At 46.8% G+C, this 21,070-nt stretch overlaps 2 protein-coding genes across 4 annotated transcripts in view; both read left to right on the forward strand.

Moving 5' to 3' along the window:
* The first annotated feature begins 1,905 nt into the window (after window positions 1-1,905).
* NDUFB8 (NADH:ubiquinone oxidoreductase subunit B8) lies at window positions 1,906-8,672 on the forward strand. The gene is made up of 5 exons (XM_069753297.1): window positions 1,906-2,069; window positions 5,464-5,590; window positions 6,109-6,208; window positions 6,366-6,521; window positions 8,506-8,672. Exons 1-5 carry the CDS (start codon window positions 1,952-1,954, stop codon window positions 8,599-8,601), a joined length of 597 nt encoding a protein of 198 aa, XP_069609398.1. The 5' UTR covers window positions 1,906-1,951; the 3' UTR covers window positions 8,602-8,672.
* An 8,838-nt stretch (window positions 8,673-17,510) lies between these two features.
* SEC31B (SEC31 homolog B, COPII coat complex component) overlaps window positions 17,511-21,070 on the forward strand; it is a 144,249-nt gene continuing 140,689 nt past the window's right edge. For all 3 annotated transcript variants that reach the window (XM_069753298.1, XM_069753300.1, XM_069753299.1), the window contains exon 1: window positions 17,511-17,687. The gene's annotated coding sequence lies outside the window, so the exon portion shown is untranslated. The remainder of the gene's footprint in view (window positions 17,688-21,070) is intronic.

Below are 21,070 nucleotides of genomic sequence, written 5' to 3' on the forward strand. Positions count from 1 at the left end.
GACAATGTCCTTATGTGGCAAATAATAGAGCAATATACCCAATGTGGCAAAGAAGAGGTTAATAAACGGCAGTCTCTCAGTATAACAGTCAGTGAATAATAGGCAGTATATGGAGAAAACACCAAACAAAAGTTCAAAATTGGTGTGAAAATGTCACTGAACCACTTCACAACTAAATATATATAGTTTTGGTTAATGGTATTATCATTTTTTTGACGAAATTCGGCAGGAGCTTGAAGAGCAACGTCACTGGGCCCGCCTCCACGCAGTAGAAACTTGCTGTGAGGTAAAAATTCAAAAATCACACCAAAATGGCGGGCGGAGTGTGTCACAGTACGGCACGTTTCTGATTGGTCGCTCGCAGCAGGCGGCAACCAATCAGACACTGGACACTGTTGACGTCACTTATCTCCGGACATTAGCTCCGGACATTAGCTCCGGACATTAGCTCCGGACATTATCTCCGCACATTAGCTCCGGACATTAGCTCCGGACATTAGCTCCGGACATTAGCTCCGGACAGGAAGTTGGCACAAATTGCAGGAAGTAGTATTCTAGGCAATTATATATTAGATGAAGCATCATGTGCGGCCATTATACAGTATTGAGCATCATGTGTGGCCATTATACAGTATGGAGCATCATGTGCGGCCATTATACAGTATGGAGCATCATGTGCGGTCATTATACAGTATGAAGCATCATGTGCGGCCATTATACAGTATGGAGCATCATGTGCGGTCATTATACAGTATGAAGCATCATGTGCGGCCATTATACAGTATGGAGCATCATGTGCGGCCATTATACAGTATTGAGCATCATGTGTGGCCATTATACAGTACGGAGCATCATGTGCGGCCATTATACAGTATTGAGCATCATGTGCGGCCATTATACAGTATGGAGCATCATGTGTGGTCATTATACAGTACGGAGCATCATGTGCGGCCATTATACAGTATGGAGCATCATGTGCGGCCATTATACAGTATGGAGCATCATGTGCGGTCATTATACAGTATGAAGCATCATGTGCGGCCATTATACAGTATTGAGCATCATGTGCGGCCATTATACAGTATTGAGCATCATGTGTGGCCATTATACAGTATGAAGCATCATGTGCGGCCATTATACAGTATTGAGCATCATGTGTGGTCATTATACAGTATTGAGCATCATGTGCGGCCATTATACAGTATTGAGCATCATGTGTGGCCATTATACAGTACGGAGCATCATGTGCGGTCATTATACAGTATGGAGCATCATGTGCGGCCATTATACAGTATGGAGCATCATGTGCGGCCATTATACAGTATGGAGCATCATGTGCGGCCATTATACAGTATGAAGCATCATGTGCGGCCATTATACAGTATGGAGCATCATGTGCGGTCATTATACAGTATGAAGCATCATGTGCGGCCATTATACAGTATGGAGCATCATGTGCGGCCATTATACAGTATTGAGCATCATGTGTGGCCATTATACAGTACGGAGCATCATGTGCGGCCATTATACAGTATTGAGCATCATGTGTGGCCATTATACAGTATGCAGCACTGTGTGGCCATATTTTTTTGTTTATAATTATTCTTTATGAAACAGTGTGATCAGCAGTGCTAAATGGGTGTGGTTGGGACGTGGCTATGGGTGCGACTAGTTATGATGGGTGTGGTCAAAGGCGTGGCCTAAAAATTGCAAATTTTGGCCCACTTTCCCATCTTCAAAAGTTGGGAGGTATGGCAATAATCATATTATAATATTCACATCTAGAACAGAATTCCAGACGAGAAATGAAGACGCGCCTGGCTCTGAGGTATTGTAAAGCGCGAGGGTCTTGTTTTGGCCACACGGAGCCACCATACAACAGGTCTTTGGTCCCTCCGTGGCTTCCGTTCTTCCTGCGCCTGCGTATTGGGTTGCTGCGGAGTGTATAATCATGGCGGCGCTCAGGGCCGGGTTCCTGGCCGCGGTGACCCGCCGGGCTGTCCTTGCATCTCTTGGTGGGCGGGGAGCCTGTGCCGGGCGGCTCCTGCACGGCTCTGGTATTCGGGCAGGTAGGTGACGTGGTAAGATGCAGTAATTGTCCTGTGGGAGATGTCAGCGAGGGCTGGGAGTCACCTTCACAGTGTAGGTGACACTGACAGCGCCACTGCTGGGGAGTATTCCGTGTGTAGCAGTGGGGGGCGCAGGGCAGGAATCCATCCGAGGTCATTAACCCCTATGCCCTTGTGTAGCAGTGGGCGACCATCGTATACAGGGGCCGATCTGTGGAGCTCAGCAGGCGCCCCCTGCCGTGTGTGCGACACATTACAGTGTACTGTCTGCTGACCAGTGACCAGAGGAGGCTGGCTGACTTCATTACAGTAGCCAAGCCAGCCCCTTCTCTGTGAGTTAGCTCAGCAGTCCATGCGCTTTCTATCTGTTTTCTTTGTCTAGCATCGGTCGGAGGAGATATCTGCAGAGCAGGGCACCTGATATAGTATTTATGGAACTTTTCTTAGAGAAGCCGTCCTGTCAATATTTATTTCAATTTATGTGAGCGTATTAACCCCTTCGTGGCGCAGCCCTTTTACTATTTTGCATTTTCACTTTTTGCTCCCCTCCTTCCAAGAGCCATAACTTTTTTTTTTTTTAATTTTTCCGTTAATATGGCCATGTGAGGGCTTGTTTTTTTGCTGGACTAGTTGTACTTTTGAACAACACCATTGGTTTTACCATATTGTGTACTCAAAAACGGGTAAAAAAAATTCCAAGTATGGTGAAATTGCACAAAAGTGTAATTCTACAACTGTTTTTGAGGTTTTTTTTCTTAGGCTGGGTTTACACTGCATTGCTGGTGCCCCTTAGATGGACTAACGTTAACGCCGCCATTAATTCCTATGTCGGACGCATCGCTAGCGCACGCCCACAATGGACGTGTGCTATCAATGTGCCGTCATTGAGTGCTAGCGAGCTGACGATCCGGCACTTGCATTAACAGCAGCCCGTTACCGTATGTGTTGAACGGACTGCTGTTAACACAGTGTGAACCTGGCCTTACCATGCTCACTAAATGCTAAAACTGACCTGCCATTATGATTCTCCGGGTCATTACGAGTTCATAGACACCAAACATGTCTAGGTTCTTTTAAGTGGTGAAAAAAAAATCCAAAGTTTGTTAAAAAAAAATATTGCGAAATTTTCTGATACCTGTAGCGTCTCCGTTTTTTGTGATCTGGGGCTGAGTGAGGGGTTATCCTTTTGCACGCTGAGCTGACGTTTTTAATGATACCATATTGGTGCAGACATGATCTTTTTATCGCCCGTTACTGTATTTTAATGCAATGTTGCAGTGACCAAAATAACATAATTCTGGCGTTTTGTATTTTCTTCTTGTTGCGCCATTTAGCGATCCAGTTAATTCTTCTTTTATATTGATCGGGCGATTCTGAATGCGACAATACCAAACGTGTATGGTTTTTTTATTTTATTTTGAATGTGGCGAAAGGGGGGTGATTGGAACATATATATATATATTTATTATATATATATATATATATATATATATATATATATATAATTTTTTTTTTTTTTTATTTATTTATTTTTTTAAAATATTTTCAAAAACATTATTTTGTTTTACATTTGGCTTGTTTCAATAGTCTTCATGGGAGACTAGAAGCTGCCATAACCTGATCGGCTCTGCTACATACAGGCGATGATCAGATCACCTTCATGTAGCAGAATTGCTGACGTGCTGTGAGTGCTGACCACCAGGCGGCGCTCATAGCACTCCGTCATTGACAACCATAGAGGTCTGCAGGAGACCACTGGTCGTCATGCTGTCCCATCGGTGACCTGTGATCACGTGACGGAGGTCACCTATGAGTAGATTTTCGGCGCCATTCCCGGAAGCGTGCGTTAAATGGAGCTGTCAGTTTGACAGCAGCATTTAACGGGTTAACAGCCGCAGGCAGATCACGTTCCACTTGCGGCTGTCCCGGGCACATGTCAGGTGTTCAAAACAGCTGACATGTGGCGGGAAAGATGTGGGCTCAGCGGAGCCCACATCAAAGGGGGAAACGCGACATGTGCTGTACTAGTATGACACATGTCATGAAGGGGTAATGTACCCACCTACTGCTGCTCTCTCCAGGATCCAGCACCGTTCTTCTCCTCTTACCAGTGCTGTCACCGATCTGCAGACTTCCCAGGTCACGCTTTGCTCTAGATTTTACAGTGTAAGCCTATGGAGTGTCAGAGCGAGCCCCAATAGGCTCTCATTGTGAAAGAGACTTGTGGCTCACACAGAGCATATGGGGGCTGGCTAGTTGTATTTGGCTGACACTGAAAGGTGAAGCAGGAGAGTGCGGCGGTCGGTGACTATATTAACACAGTATGCAAATTACCTCATCAGATAGGTAGAGGAGTTAAAGTACAGCGCTACCTATTAGAAGCAGCAATCCTAAAAGTCACTTTGGACCCTTTAATGAGACTTGTCACATGACTGAGATTAAAAGCCAAATCAGAATCTCAGTTTGCAGACACGGTGTTTCGGGGTACTGCCCCTCGTCAGTGCAAAGTATGAGATTTGATTTGGCTGGGTGAGGGGCTAAGACTTGGATCGAAGGGGTAAGTTTTTACCTTATGGAAAGTGACATGACCGGTCTGTTATGTTTGTGCTCTTCATAATTTAGTGTCTTTAGGCTAGGTTCACATCGCTTTAGCGCCATCCTTTTAATGTATCCGTTAAACGGATGCGCTAACGCTGATGCACAAAATCTTTTTCTCTACGAGTGTGCTAACGCATGGTACCATTGCTTCGGCATGCGTTAGCAATGGAGGTCTATGCACAGCGAACACGTCCGTTCGCTGTGCGTTAGACCTAACGTACCAGACAACACGGTAGACCGCGTTTTAGGGTGCGTCACAAAGTAACACATCATCGCTAACGCATGCCGATTTTGACATGCGTTACGATTATGGGTGGCAATGGGTGCGTTAACGGATCCGTTACATAGCGTTAGTGCCGCTTAGTAACGGATGGCCCTAACACAATATGACCCTAGCCTTAGGTAGAAACGAAGCTGTTATTAGATCACTTTAGCATAGCACTGTTGAATCGTGCTGTCGCCTGGCTGTCAGATGTTTTATTACACAAGTCCATTATTTGCACCCCAGAATGCACAATTGACAGCATTTGAACTGCTGGGGGTTAGAATCAGTGGCAATGATGTGTAGAGAGCCCTGGGAGGACATGAGGGAGGGTTGATGGCTGCAAATCGGTGTCGATTTAACAATCGGTTATATTAGAGCACATGGCACTGGTTTCCCTGGATATGCTATAACTGATCAATAGTCCTGATGTTGCGATAACTGCTGCTCATTAGAGCAAATGTTGTCATAATTGGAAGCATACGTGAACCACTGTCTGCTATTTTGAGTTGATCAATTTCATGTATTTTCCAGCATCTGACCTTCCAAAGCACCTCTTACCTGGACCCTACCCGAAGACTGAAGCCGAGAGAGCGGCTGCGGCCAAGAAGTATAACATGTTGTTAGAGGACTACAAGCCTTTCCCAGATGATGGAATGGGGTGAGAAGACTCTTCTGTGTTTTCGTGCTAGTGATATTTTGCTTTTTCATCTGTCTATTTAGCCTGGTTGCTTTGCAGAAGAACTTCAGAATACATTGGGGAATCCCACCCAAACTAATGATGACTTCGTTGGTTATTCCTAGCTAGCTAGGGTATGTCATTACTCCATGATCGCGCTAGGTATGCTGGCCTCAGGTACCTCACTGATCCTGAGAATGAAGGCGCCATTCTGCTTCTTTAGTACTGAGTAACCTTTACAATTTCCTCGACACATTGGTTATCCAGACCATCTGGCTGTGCAGAGAACATCAAGAAAGACATATATTCTCTGAATCTTCTCCTGTACCACACTTGCAGATGTGATGCTGTGCCAATGGTAACAATAAAGGGGATGCTATACTTTCTTAAGTATCCCTTTAAATATGTTCCTGACAATCTAGTCTAGTTTCTAAAATGTATTTCTTTACTGTACAGTATGTGCCACTTATTAGCCATCACGTACTGTTCTATTTTTATAGATATGGTGATTATCCAATGCTGCCTGATAAATCACAGGAAGAAAGAGATCCCTGGTACACATGGGACAATCCTATTTCTCGGAGAAATTGGGGAGAGGTGGTAAGTGTCAAGTTGAGGGATGAATGTGTAAATTGTAACCAGACAGTGGATCTGTTTGCATAATATGCGGAATACAGCGCGATGACAGATCTACTTAAATATCATATTTTGTAGAGCATTTCTGTATTTTACAAAGCTATATTTTCCTGTCTGTTAGATGCACTGGGACTTTGACAAGTTCATCCGTGTCAGAGTTGATACATCCCCCACCCCTGCGCCATTCAATACCATGGTTAAAGTGGTGGTTATATTCCTGCTCACAATGTCTGCCTTGTTCTACATCGGTCACGTGTTTCCCTCATACTCGCCTGTTGTAAGTATTTTATAGCCAGCAAGACTGTGAAATCAGTATACAGTATAAATGTAATATAGTGTAGAATTCAACTAATCGCATCAATTTTAAGAGCAGTGGTTGACTACTTTGCAGCACTGGGTTCAAATCCCACCAAGGTCAACATCTGAAAAAAGTTAATATGTATATGGGTTTCTTATGGCTGCTCTGGTTTGCTCCCACATCCCAAAGACATACTAATAGGGAATATTGATTGTGAGCCCCAATGGTGACAGTGAGGTGTCTGAAGCGCTGTGGAATTAATGGCGCTTTGTAAGCAAGTAAAATAAGGCCTCTGATATAGCAAACACCAAATTATAGAACAATACATGTAGATGGGGTTTTAAAAAAAAAATGCAATCTACATATAGAGGAAAATACTATGTTGTGGATTTCAGTTAAAGGGTTAATATTGACTTTTGGGATTATTACATCCAATTTAAAGGGGGTTGTCCAGACCAAATCAGTAAGGTACCTTCACACTAAGCGAGGTCGCTAGCGAGATCGCTGCGGAGTCACAAGTTTTGTGACGCAACAGCGACCTCAGTAGTGATCTCGCTATGTTTGACACGTAGCAGCGACCAGGCCCCTGCTGTGAGATCGCTGGTCGTGTCGGAATGGCCTGGACCTTTTTTTGATCGTTGAGGTCCCGCTGGGTAGCACACATCTCTGTGTTTGACGCCTTACCAACGACCTCGTTGACGACTCAGACACCGACACATAGGCGTGCATTTGCGTTGCCTTTTCCGCACTCCTCTGCTCCGATTGGTGGTCGCTACTGCGTTCTGATTGGCGGTCATGCCATCTACAGAAGGCGACATAGTAGCGCTTCCATCCTAGGTGTCAGAAGAACCGTTGAAGAATAGATAAATCGAAGAGGAGTCGCAGGCCGGAGAACTCTACAACGATCTGCAAACCACCACGCGGTCAGGAACAAAGGACGGAAGGGCTATTGTGTCGCCTCATAAGGCAAGGCCGCCACCAATCAGAACGCAGTAGCGACCACCAATCGGAACTGAATGGGCGCGGAAAAGGCAACGCAAATGCACGCCTGTGTGACTAAAACGTTACACAGGACGTCCCTCATTGAGGTCTGAATCGTCATAATAGCTGCCATGTGACAGGGTCACAACGACCAACGACATCGTTGTACAGGTCGCTACAGGTCGCCGCATCGCTGCTGCGTCGGTGGGAAGATCTCACTGTTTGACATCTCACCAGCGACCTCATAGCGACGCAGCAACGATCCCTGACAGGTCGTATCGTTGTCGGGATCGCTTTAGCGTCGCTAAGTGTGACGGGGCCTTAGGTCTGCATTCACACTGTGTGACTGCAGACTTATAAATCCCCCCCAGTGCACGCTCTGCGAGGATTCACCGGTTTCTGAGCTGGGACCAGAGGGTATGTATGAGTTAGGCCGGAGTCTACCGTATAACACGGCTGAGTGCTATGTGATACAACATCGTATAGCACTCGGCCCAGTGTTACTCTACGGGGAGATCACATCTGTGATTATTTTCTGATGCCGATTCGGCAAGAGAGAACAATCGCAGAATGCTGTGAGTGGCAGCGATACTCTGCTCACTTGCACCCATACAAATCTGTGGGTGCGAGTGAAACATTGCACTGCACTCTATCACCCGAGTGCAGTGTGATATACAGTGGGTACGGAAAGTATTCAGACCCCTTTACGTTTTTCACTCATTGTTTCATTGCAGCCATTTGCTAAATTAATATTTTTCTTCACATTAATGTACACTCTGCATCCCATCTTGACTGAAAAAAAAAACAAATGTAGTACTGTTTGCAAATTTAATAGAAAAAAAAAAAAAAAAAAGCTGAAATACCACATTATTATCCAGGCCACACTTTGGTTCTTTCCTTTAAAACCTCATAAGACTTTGAATGTCCACTTTTAAATATTTATTATTGATTACTCATCTTTTACTTGTGTCTTCCCTTTTAGGCTCCCAAACAATATCCTTACAACAATCTGTACTTGGAATATGGCGGAGATCCTGATAAAGCCCCTGCAGAAGAGAAAAACTATGTATTCAAATAAAGTACAGTCATGGTTCACCGCTGACTGTTATGTAATAAAGTGGAATCCTAAACAAATATTTATTTACCCTACATGCATCTGATTGTATTTGTTACAAGGCAAGAATGTATATGCTATTCATTAAAAAAAAAAAAAAAAAGGCAACAAAGGGGAAACGTGGTAGTTACATGACAGAGAGATTGAAATTTTTTTTTTTTTCCCCTAGCTTCAAAGTTCAGGTCTCCATTAATTTCAATGGTGTTCGGGTACAGTTCTTGTATCTGAATCAAACTTTGGACTAAAGTTTGGTCATGTACCGAAACCCAAACTTTTACGGTTTCGATTATTCGTAGTTATTACCTACATAAAGAAGGACAGCTAAGATATGGTTATGGGCTCCCGATCCTCAGTAGGCGAGTGGGGCCCACCTGGTTTGATACTACGGAAGAGCTATGGTAGCACAGTTTGCCCAAAAAGTATTGTTTGTGAAGCGCCCGTCATTTCCATATCAGGTGTGAATAAACCATATTGCACACTATGGTCAATCACAATGGCAGCCATCAGACATAATAAGGTAAGTTCATAACGGTATGTGCACACGGCGTCTTTTTCAGGCAGTTTATAGAGTATAACCAAGTTTTTGTTATTGATGCAGAATGTCAAGCATTAAAATAATTACCCAAAATAATGAACATGGGCAATAACGACTCGATGTGCATCTATTCCTTCTTTTCAGGTTCTTTTAAGGCTATGTGCACACAGCGTCTTTTAGATGCCATCCGAGCCACCGAGTTTTTCAAGGCAAAGTCACATCATGAAACCTCCAGTTTTTTTTATTTTAAAGCGGCTTTGCCATCGTTTTGTGACATCATATTCTCTGTGCTGTAAAGTTCAGACTGCTGTCCAGACTGCTGTCCAAAGAATGAGCATGATACTACTTTTAACCTCTTCAGGGTTTGGAGCGCTAGAAGACGAAGTATATGCAGAAGAATGCCATTTTGACACTTATGTCCATAATATAAATTTTATGGGGAGCTTTTACAGCGCTTTAAGATTTACAACTGAAAAGACGTAATTTTCCCATAGCCTAATTCAGGTTTTCAAAGACGGGAAGTGGTAAAATGGTTAAACTTGACCGATCTTCAAGCAGGAAGACTATGCAAAAGGAGGAAAAGAATCGTTGTCATTTATTGAAACGTCTTCTGCTTGAAAAACTCTGCGGGTTCACCCGCATGGAACAGACATTGTGTGCACATAGCCCGCTACCTGCTGGTGATGGACACTTGCCTTGACAAGTGACCCACCTGGCATTCAGCAGGGTGTCTCAGTACAGTAGGAGCAGCATCGGGTCAAGCCTTGCTGCTGTAGTATAAAATCGAAAAACAGGAATAGCCAGCTCACCACAGTAGTCCATAATTCTCTAGCTTGGCTCAACGCCTGTAGTCAGGCGAGAGGACAAGTAAACGAAGTAGAGCTGAATCAAGCTCCACAGATAAAAATTCCTGATCTCTTATTAGTTCGTATTAAAAAATCCATATCAGTCCAAAAGCGAAACACCACCTATGCATTTCAAGAACATGTAGCAATTGGTCATGGTCCATGGAATTTGTAGTATGAACAAGTAAAACTTTGGGAATGTGTATCTGGACTCCTCTAGTTTTGTTTTAAATGCCTATTCTGAGCCTGGTGACTATGGGGCATGTGGCACTAATGAGTGCTAGGCTCTAAAACCATAGACAAAGGGGCCTAGTCTGATGATCATGGTATGGACTACATGTGGATGGTCAGCTATTCGTACATTGCTTATTTAGGGAGAAAAAGGCATGAGGATCCATCATAGAAGAGCACAAGCCGATGGTAGCTGGCAATGTTCTCTTAGGAAACCTCGAGTCCTGACATGAAGCTCATGTTTTCTTTGGCACATTCCACCTACTTAACATTGTTGCAGACGTCATATCAATGGTTTTTCCTTATAGTAATGGCCTCTTTCGACAGGATCTTGCACCCTGCTATATAGCAAACATTGTTCAGAAATAGTTTGAGGAACGTGACAAAGATGTTGATTTGGCCTCTAAATCCCCCAAATCCCATTCATGCTGTTTTCCAGCACATCCTACAGACATCCTACCTGATCTGTGGAGGCCCCTTCTCAAAACTTACATAAATTCACTTATCTGCTGCTGATATCTTGTCGCTGGATACTACAGAACGGCTTCAGAGCTCTTGAGGTCCAGGCTTCAGTGACTCAGCATCAAGGAGACATACACCATATATGACATCATCCTTATTTTTAGGCTTTGCTGCAGTGGAGCATCCTGAGCATACAATGTATCCTATGGCCGCAGTGAACATGTAACCTAATGTGTGCTGATCTTCTGGGGCAGATAGATTGGGCCCCACGTCATCTAAATTTGCCAAAAGGCAAATAAACCCTAAATAAAGACTCCTAAACATTGGTAATAATTATTAAGCATAACCTTTATCATATTGGGCAGTTTGAAGCGGCCAATATTTCTTGTTTTAGTCCTGAAGATACATAGTTTACACTTTCAATATCTTTACTGATAAGTTCAACCGTCAACTAAGTAGTTCACCAATTAACCCAGCCTGGATATTCAAGGGGCAAGAAGACCAATTCATCCATGTGGGGATATAGTTATTTACATTTCATTTGTCGCTTTATGGTTGTTAAATCTACACGGTATTTCATTACAGAGATTACAGCTGTTCTGTTCTATGTAACTAGGTATTGGACCTGTTCTACGTTCTGGGAGTGAGCATTTTTATTGGTAGGTTTTTGTTTTTTTTTTTCCCCCCACCGCTGGTGAAGCTGCTCCAACCAACGTCCTGGAGATAATGACGCCATTGTGCTGCATGCGCGGACTCCTGCGCATGTACCGGAGGCTTCGGGCAGAAGGACGCATCTCCCGTTATAGATGTCAACCCCTTTCAATGGGAGTTATCAAGGCAACTTAACTTTCCTATAGTACCTTTATTCTAAAACCCTACATGGATTAATTGGTTGCAACATATTTACACTATGTCGCTTCTTCATAGGAACCCTCGAGAGCCCCCTTAGTTGGGGTTTGTTCACATAGACTTCTTTTATGCAAACATTTAGGCTATGTGCCCACGTTCCGGATTTCTGAGCTCCGTTTTTGAAAAATCCACATGTAAAAGGCACTGCGTTTTACCTGAGGATTCCCCCGCGGATTTACAGCTTTTTATCTGCAGCAGCTTCCTGCCGCGGGAAATCCGCATGCGGAATTGGCATGCGTATTCCCGCTAAACACTAGCGTTTTGCAAGAGTAATTAGTTTGCAGAATGCTAGCGTTTTCCATGCGATCTGTAGCATCGCTTGGAAAACTGATTGACAGGTTGGTCACACTTGTCAAACATAGTGTTTGATAAGTGTGACCCAACTTTTTACTATTGATGCTGCCTATGCAGCATCAATAGTAAAAAGATATAATGTTAAAAATAATTATAAAAAATCATGATATTCTCACCTTCCGGTGACCGCCGCAGCATTTCCGCTCCTCGCGTTGTTCCCAGCGATGCCTCTCTACAATGACCCCAGATGACGTTGCATCACGCGAGACCGCTACATCATCACAGGTCATTGTCGTAAAGCATCACTGGGAACGGGAGCTGCCGGGAGCATCGCTAAGGCCTGGGCTAGATCCAGGGGCCGCCAGAAGGTGAGTATATAACTTTTTTATTTTAATTCTTTTTTTAGAGCCTGGAGGACAGTCTCCTCTCCTCCCCCCCGGGTACCAACCGCACATGATCCACTTACTTTGCATATGGTGGGCATAGCCTCATGCGGAAGGTAAGCTGATAAGTGCATTCCTATGTGTGTGGAACATTAATGCAAACATTAAAAATCTGCATTTGTACCAATGAAATCCTATGCTTCTGTTCTCATTAGCGTGTTTTGTTTTTTATTCGCTCTGTTCGGATCGCGATCGCACAGGAAAAAAATCACAGCATGCTGTGATTGCATGCAAAATTCGGATCGCACGCACCCATATGTCTATGGGTGCGTGTGAAACATCAAACTGCACTTGGATACCACCCGAGTGCAGTACCATTCCCACATATGCCGGCAGCAGAGGAGATGGAGAAATTACTTTCTCCATCTCCGCACCTGTGCTGCGATCCTCATGATGCACAGAACACTGACACTTTGATCACGCTGGCTGCTGAGCAGGAGAAGAGTGCCATGAGCATATCACATCTGATACTCTCTCAACGCAAGTGATACCCTAGTGTGACCCTGGCCTTAGCATGTAATGCTCAGCATCGCCATCCAGAGGCATGCCATAGGAGGATCTGAGGGGCGCCAGTGAGACCACACTGGATATACAGTTGTACTCAAAGTCTACATACCCCGGCAAAATGTTTGCTTTCTTGGCCTTTTTTCAGAGAATATGAATAAGACCAAAACTTTTTCTCCATTCATGGTTAGTGGTTGGGTGAAGCCATTTATTGTCAAACTACTGTGTTTTCTCTCTTTAAATCATAATGACAACCCAAAACATCCAAATGACCCTGATCAGAAGTTCACATACCCTGGTGATTTTAGCCTTATAACATGCACAGAAGTTGACACAAATGGGTTTGAATGGCTACTAAAGGTAACATCATCACATGGGCTTGAATGGCTACTAAAGGTAACGTCCTCACCTCTGACCTATTTGCTTGTAATCAGTGTGTGTGCGCATAAAAGCTGAGTTAGTTTATGAGATCCAGACAGATTCCTGCATCTTTCATCCAGCCACTGACGTTTCTGGATTGTGAGTTATGGGGAAAGCAAAAGAATTGTCAACGGATCTATGGGAAAAGGTAGTTGAACTATATAAAACAGGAAAGGGATACAAAAAGATATCCAAGGAATTAATAATGCCAGTCAGCAGCATTCAATCTGTCTTTAACAAAAATCAGGGGCGCTGTAAAAACAAAACCACGGTCAGGTAGACCAACAAAAATGTCAACCAAAACTGCCAGGAGAATTGTTCGGGATGCAAAGAAAAACCCACAAATAGCATCAGCTGAAATACAGGACTCTCTGAAAGCTAGCAGTGTGGCTGTTTCAAGATGCGCAATAAGGAGGCACTTGAAGAAAAATGGGCCTTGCGCAGGCGTGTACTACGGAGGACAGAGAATGAACTTCAATCCAATATTGCAGCCAGCGGGTAAGGAAAGGGTGAATCAAACACCCGAAAACCCCGCCTCCATGGCTGAAGATTGTTCCCTCCAAATTCAGGTGACAGAGTCCCTTTAAGAAATGGGGTATGTAAACTTTTGATCAGGGTTATTTGGATGTTTTGGGATTTCATTATGATTTAAAAAGAGAAAACACAGTAGTTTGACAATAAATGGCTTCACCCAACCACTAACCATGAGTGGAGAAAAATTGTTGGTGTTATCATTCACATGCTCTGAACAAAAGTCCAAGAAAGTAAAAATTCTGCCAGGGTATGAAAACTTTTGAGCACAACTGTGAGAGCGCCACCCTGCTGGATGGAGATGTTATTCTATAGTCCTCCAGATGGGGCGCTGATGAGGAATACGGCTACCTGCTTTAGATTGTATCCAGCACAGTTCATTTTTATCGCATTCAGAAATGGGCCCAATTCTGTGAACATTCCTAAAAATCAAGTCTCTAATTTTTACATTTTTTTTCTCACAAGTAATATTGGAAATCGCTTCCGGTTCATTTCTTTAGGGAATCCTCTTTGCTGTTCATATGAAGGTTTTTTGACGATATTTTTCCTGAAGGATATGTACACTAGTCACCAGGGCCGGCTCCAGGTTTTTGTGGGCCCCGGGCAGAAGAGTCTCAGTGGGCCCCCCCTTTAACACATACCACGATTCATGATCACATATAAACACAGCCATGTAGTGTATAACACAGCCCACGTAGTATATAGCAGCCCAGCCCACGTAGTATATAGCAGCGCAGCCCACGTAGTATATAGCAGCCCAGCTGCCCATGTAGTATATAGCAGCCCACGTAGTATATAGCAGCCTGAGGGGGGGACATGTGCTGTACCAGGGCAGAATGAGTGGAGCCCCTGTGCCCTCAGGGCCCGGAGTGTGGCATCAGCAGTGGGCAAAAGGGCTCTCAGGCCGGCCTCCAGCACTCACAGGGGAATAAGTGCCCCCTGCAGCCAACTATTCAGGAGTAAGGTGGAAAGTTGCGCGGCGCCCCCCCATACCTGCTGATATAGCCGTCGCCGTCCGTCCCCATCACAGGTCTGGAAGATGCACCTCATGATCCTCTCCTCCTCGCCGGTGCTGGAGAAGTTGCTGCTACCTTTGCAGCTGCTGCTCTCGGTGACTTCCACAGCCGCCGCGCCCGATCTCCTGGACTAGTGCCCACCAGTATCCCTGGCTGCCCCCACTCCTCAGGGTGTGTCCTGCTCAGCGCTCTCCCCCTGGTCACCTAGAGGTCGCAGTCAGATCCCCGATCAGGCGCCCCCCGGCTCGTCTTGTGGGGGAGGTGCAGGCAGCACACGTGGGGGGAGTGTCGTGTCGTGTTGTAGTGTCTTCCTCAGACAGTCACTGATAGCAGCATGGCGGAGGACAGTGCCAGCACCCCTCTCCGGGGCAGTTGCTCCATGTCCCGGCTCTCCCAGGCCTTGTCACACACCCACCTGGACCTGCTGGAGCAAGAAGCCATGGTGGCGTCACCCCTGCTGCCCCCGCGACCCCCCGGCCCTGCTGCCAGCAGCCGCAAGAGGAAGCTGTCCAAGAGCCAGAGCCTGTCCGGCTCCCAGGAGAGTCTGAGCGGCCTCGTCAGCGAAGCCCGGGTGCTGGTGGTCAACACCGGGGGCACCATCGGCATGATGTACCAGAACGAAGGTGACCGGGGAGGGAAGGCACAGCTGACGGGGAACTACAGCTCCCAGCATGCACTGCCGCGCGCGGGATGGAGTTATTGCCAGTGTGATAGTGCACGGCTGGGCATCCAGACTGGCCACTGTTGGATGAGGAACATCCCGGACTGCTAGCTGCGGACACAGCCACCAGGACCCTGCCCAGCTCTCCTCTCTCCCAGGGGCTGTTCCTGTTCCTTTCGCGCTCCCCTGCCACACCATGCGCTGAGTGCGCTCCTCCCCCCGCTGAGGGGAATAGTGAGGAGGGCGGGACCGATGCAGGTCCCGGCGGCCCTGCTGAACAGTGTATGTGCGCAGCAGTATCCCAGCGCGAGTGGGCCCCCCCGTCTCGCCAGGGCCCCGGCATTTGCCCGGGTGCGCCGGGTGCTGACGCCGGCCCTGCTAGTCACAATGGTTTCCGCCTGCAACTCCCCTGAAAAAGCGCTAAACAGCCGCCTAAAGCGATGACCATGCAGAAAAGTGTCCAAGCGACTAAAAGTAGTGACCATTCTTCTGGTGGAAGCTGGCCAGGGGCAGACACAGGATTGGGGCACCCTGCGCAGTCACAGTGGCCCCAAGAGGTAACGGGCCCCTCCAAAATGTGGGATTGTGCATTATGAGGAGCTAGTGGACTGGAAAGGGTCCATACACCGTTCTGGCACAGGGGCCTGCTTCTCTCTATGTCCTCACCTGAAGTCGCTGCTGTCTTATATATGGAATCTAAGGCCATGTTCACACAGTGCGTTTTTTACCGCGGAAACGCAGCGGTTTTGCCGCTGCGGTTCCGCAGCTGTTTTCCATGCAGGGTACAGTACAATGTACCCTGTGGAAAACAGGACCCACTGTGCACATGATCCTGAATTTAAAAAAAAAAAACGCACTGATTAGCTGCGGTAAAAAAGAAGTACCATGTCACTTCTTTTTGTAAAACAGCAGCGGTTCTGCACCCATTGACCTCCATTGTGAGGTGAAAGCCGCAGTAAAACCCGCAGATGAAAAAAATATCTGCGGGTTTTACTGCGGTTTGTGGTGCAGAACCGCTGCAGTGTGGCTGCCCCCCCGTGCCCCAATCCCACCCCCCCATGCTCCGATGCCACCCCCCGTGCTCCGACGCCCCCCCCCGTGCCCCCATCTCCCCCCCTTATACTTACCCGGTCCCGTTGTCCGTCCGGCCGTCTTCTCCCTGGGCACCGCCATCTTGCAAAATGGCGGGTGCATGCGCAGTGCGCCCGCCGAATCTGCCAGCCGGCAGATTCGTTCCAAAGTGCATTTTGATCACTGAGATATAACCTATCTCAGTGATCAAAATAAAAAAAAATAGTAAATGACCCCCCCCCCCCTTTGTCACCCCCATAGGTAGGGACAATAAAAAAATAAAGAATTTTTTTTTTTTTCCACTAAGGTTAAATAGGGTTAGGGGTAGGGTTAGGGGTAGGGTTAGGGTATTTTCAGCCATTTTAACCCTAAAAAACTTCCTAGAAAACACACAGACTCTGGCTAGAAAACTGCATCAAAAAACGCATCAAAAACGCACCAAAAAAGGACCTGCGTTTTCTGCCAAGAGCTGTGGTTTCAGTCCTGAAAAAAAAAGGATGGAAATCAGGAACGTGTGAACATACCCTAAGAAAAAGATGGAGACTGGAGAAATATGTCTGTATGGACGTCAGGAAGAAAAATCGATTCAGAGAAACACCATCTTGTGCTTCAAAAAAGATGTGGCATATGCCGGTGTCTTAAAGACGGCGTCCATATACCCGCAGAGGTTTCGAAAAACGCCTGGTGATAAAAGTGCACGTCACTTCTTTGAAGATCCTGAAGAAAACCCCTTCAAATGAAAAAAATGCAAAAAACTCTGTTGTAAAAAAGTTCTTCAAAATCTCTACATGAAACAATTTGGAAAGGAAAAACTCTTCGAAAACCTCCTCAAAGAAGAAGCGTTTCCTGAAGCGGTTTTCTGTAGAAAACTGGTCACATCTCGGCTGTGTTATCTACAGGGAGCGCCTGCTGCCGGGAGGCGAGCTCTGCGTGCTGTGCCGCCTGGGAACCAGCAGATGGCAGCAGCTGCTCCTCCTCCTCCCTTGGCCTTGACCCGACAGCCCCGGCAGACAGCACGGACTGGGCAGCGGCTGGGTGCTGTGTGTGTGCAGCTACGCGTTTTCTTCCGTGCGTCCCGCTCCGGCCGCCGTAAAGACCCCAGCCTGGACAAGTGATTCACCGTCACCGGTAAGTCGCAGCACCGGAGGGGAGGGCGGGGTGTGAGGATGACGGGAGTTCACACCTAGCTACTTCGGAGTTGTGCTGACCACAAGCGACGTATTCCAGGCCTGGCACTGGGGTGGTAGAGGGGGGCAGTGCCATGTACTGGGCATGGCGGAGAGACCCCGGTGTGTGGAGGGCTGTGCCAGGGCACAGGAGAGCAGCGCTGCCTCCTCGGTAGTAGGGTGGTAAACATGCTGCCAGGCAGGGTGTATCCATGGCATCCAGGCTCTGCCCCCAAGCATGGGCACAGCTGTGCCATCAGTGGCTGTAAGGAGCTTCTGTGCTGCTGGTGACAGCTGCCATCTGATAATCCAGACTGACTGCACCATAGAGGCAGCGCAGCCGTCCCGACCCCCGGCCTGCGCTCGGGTCCGTCCCGACCCCCGGCCTGCGCTCGGGTCCGTCCCGACCCCCGGCCTGCGCTCGGGTCCGTCCCGACCCCCGGCCTGCGCTCGGGTCCGTCCCGACCCCCGGCCTGCGCTCGGGTCCGTCCCGACCCCCGGCCTGCGCTCGGGTCCGTCCCGACCCCCGGCCTGCGCTCGGGTCCGTCCCGACCCCCGGCCTGCGCTCGGGTCCGTCCCGACCCCCGGCCTGCGCTCGGGTCCGTCCCGACCCCCGGCCTGCGCTCGGGTCCGTCCCGACCCCCGGCCTGCGCTCGGGTCCGTCCCGACCCCCGGCCTGCGCTCGGGTCCGTCCCGACCCCCGGCCTGCGCTCGGGTCCGTCCCGACCCCCGGCCTGCGCTCGGGTCCGTCCATGCCGGATATGTTGTATCACCTGTCCACAAGAGACGTCATAAGTGTCGGATTACCGGCCCTCCACTGCTTGGATCCCTGCTCATCACAAGAATGGGGGTCCCATGCCTCTGTTTTGGAGAAGTATGGATGGCCACATACATACACTGACCTTCATTCACTGTCTATGGGAGTGAACCAAGCGCAGTACATGGATCGGATGTGGGCACTCCCACCGGAGCAGCGGACCTGGACCCCATCTAGTGTTCAGCGGGGGCCCGGCCTGTGGAGAGCAATAGTAGAAAACGATCTCCGCCAGTGCAAAGGTTATGTGACTGTAGTCTACAGGACGACACACTAGAGATGGGCGAATCTGAACGGTAAAGTTCGGCGCCTGTACCAAACACGTACTGTTCGGGCACGGACTTCACCAGGAAGTCAGGTGTTCCTGTTGGGGTTCAGACCATCAAACACTGGGTATTTGTCGCACTGTCATGTGCATGACATCACAGCAAACACTGCTTCTGATCGGCGGTAAAATCATCAGCGCCAGTCAGACAGCCATGGTTCCTACGCTGTCAAATGACATTGTGAGCGGTATACAGTTTACCTGCGGTCACTGGTGTCGGCTGATGGGACTACTGCTCCCAACAGCCGACACCTGCTGCCGCTAATAACTATGAGAGCAGGAACGGCTGATGGGGAATATTCATCAGCCGCTCCTGCTCTGTAAAAAATAATAATAAAAAAAAAAAACTGCATGGGATCCTCTGTATTTTTGATAACCAGAGCCAGGCAAAACTCACAGCTGGGGCTGCAACCCTCAGCTGTCAGCGTTAGCAAGGTTGGTTATCAAGAATAGAGGGGCCCCCACGCTGTATATTTTAAGTATTTAAATAAATAATTTAAAAAAAAAACGCTTGGGGTTCCCCCCATTTTTGACAACCAACCTTGGTAAAGCTCACAGCTAGAGTCTGGTATTCTCAGGCTGGTAAGGGGCCTTGGATATTGCCCCCCCCCCCCAGTCTTAAAAATAGCAGCCCGCAACTACCTAGAAAAGGCACATCTATTAGATGCGCCAATTTTTGCACTTTGCACAGCTCTTCTCGCTTGCCCTGTAGCGGTGGCAAGTGGGGTTCATATTTGTGGGATTAATGTCACCTTTGCACTGTCAGGTGACATCAAGCCCACAGATTAGTAAAGGAGAGGCGTCTATAAGACACCTCTCCATTACTAATCCTATAGTTGTATGGTAAATAAACACACAGCCAGAATAAAGTCTTTTATTTGAAATGAAAACACACTTTCCCTTTTTTTATTTAAAAATAATAAACACAATTATACCAGCCTAACGCCTAATTTCACTGAATCTCTCGTCTCCTGTAATGAAGAAAAATAAAAAACAACAATATCTCTCACCTGTCTGTCGTTTCGTCCCACACTATATTCCATGTCTGGGGGAGTAATAGTTTTCAACCTGGACAGGGCCAAGATGCGACTGTCCAGGCTGAGAACCATTGATGAATGACATGCTACGAGCGCAGCGTCAGTGACCGGCGGTGACGTCATCAAGGTTACAGCCGGTCACTGAAGCTCCGTTCCAAGCCAGGCTGCACTGCGGTGACTTCGGTGAGACCCCTGCTAGCACCATGAGAAAGTCTCACGGTGCAGATGCGAGTTCACCGGGAGAATTCCACTGCGGTGAATTTGATCTGCGGTGAGACTTTCTCGTGGTGCTAGCGGGGATCTCACCTAGGTCACCGCAGTTCAACCTCGATGGCGTCACAGCTGGCACTGATGCTGCGCTCGTAGCAGCTCATTCACCAGTGGTTCTCAGCCTGGACGGTCGCATCTTCGCACCATCCAGGTTGAAAACTGTTTATTCCCCCAGACATGGATTACGGCGTGGGACAGAACAACAGACAGGTGAGAGATATTTATACATATTAGTCCATATAATTATTGCTGGAACACATTCAAAAATCTAATATCACCCAAAAGGCCCCCAAGAATGTTATTCAGGGCCCAGAATGTTTTGGTTCAAAAATATAAATTTTTATTGATCCATAAGAAACAACTTTATAAAAAAACATATAAAATATGACAATTTGTACATGTACCTCCAATCCAAAAGAACAACAATTGACATGTGCTTAATAATAATACCTGACATGCATATTTCTCTTTGGTTGAATACCTTATTTCAAGTCAATTTTTATATGACAATGCTATGCAGGCTCTAAGTTACTATTACTGCAAGGTGGCTGCCTTAAAAATCACTAAAGTGCCAATGTGCTTATTTGTATGCCATACATGTCAATTGTTGTTCTTTTGGATTGGAGGTACATGTACAAATTGTCATATTTTATATGTTTTTTTATAAAGTTGTTTCTTATGGATCAATAAAAATTTATATTTTTGAACCAAAACATTCTGGGCCCTGAATAACATTCTTGGGGGCCTTTTGGGTGATAGGTGAGAGATATTGTTGTTTTTTATTTTTGCTTTAATACAGGAGACGAGAGATTCAGTGGAATTAGGCGTTAGGTGAGTATAATTGTGTTTGTTATTTTTAAATTAAAAATGGGAAAACGTGTTCTGTTTTATTTCAATTA

The sequence above is a fragment of the Ranitomeya imitator genome, chromosome 2, assembly GCF_032444005.1.
Source record: "Ranitomeya imitator isolate aRanImi1 chromosome 2, aRanImi1.pri, whole genome shotgun sequence".
Lineage (NCBI taxonomy): Eukaryota > Metazoa > Chordata > Amphibia > Anura > Dendrobatidae > Ranitomeya > Ranitomeya imitator.

Coding starts and splice junctions, on each gene's coding strand:
- NDUFB8 (XM_069753297.1), top strand. CDS start 1,952: ATGGCGGCGCTCAGGGCCGGGTTCCTGGCCGCGGTGACCCGCCGGGCT. Junction 6,209..6,365: donor GGAGAAATTGGGGAGAGGTG/GTAAGTGTCAAG, acceptor CCTGTCTGTTAG/ATGCACTGGGACTTTGACAA. Junction 6,522..8,505: donor TTCCCTCATACTCGCCTGTT/GTAAGTATTTTA, acceptor CTTCCCTTTTAG/GCTCCCAAACAATATCCTTA.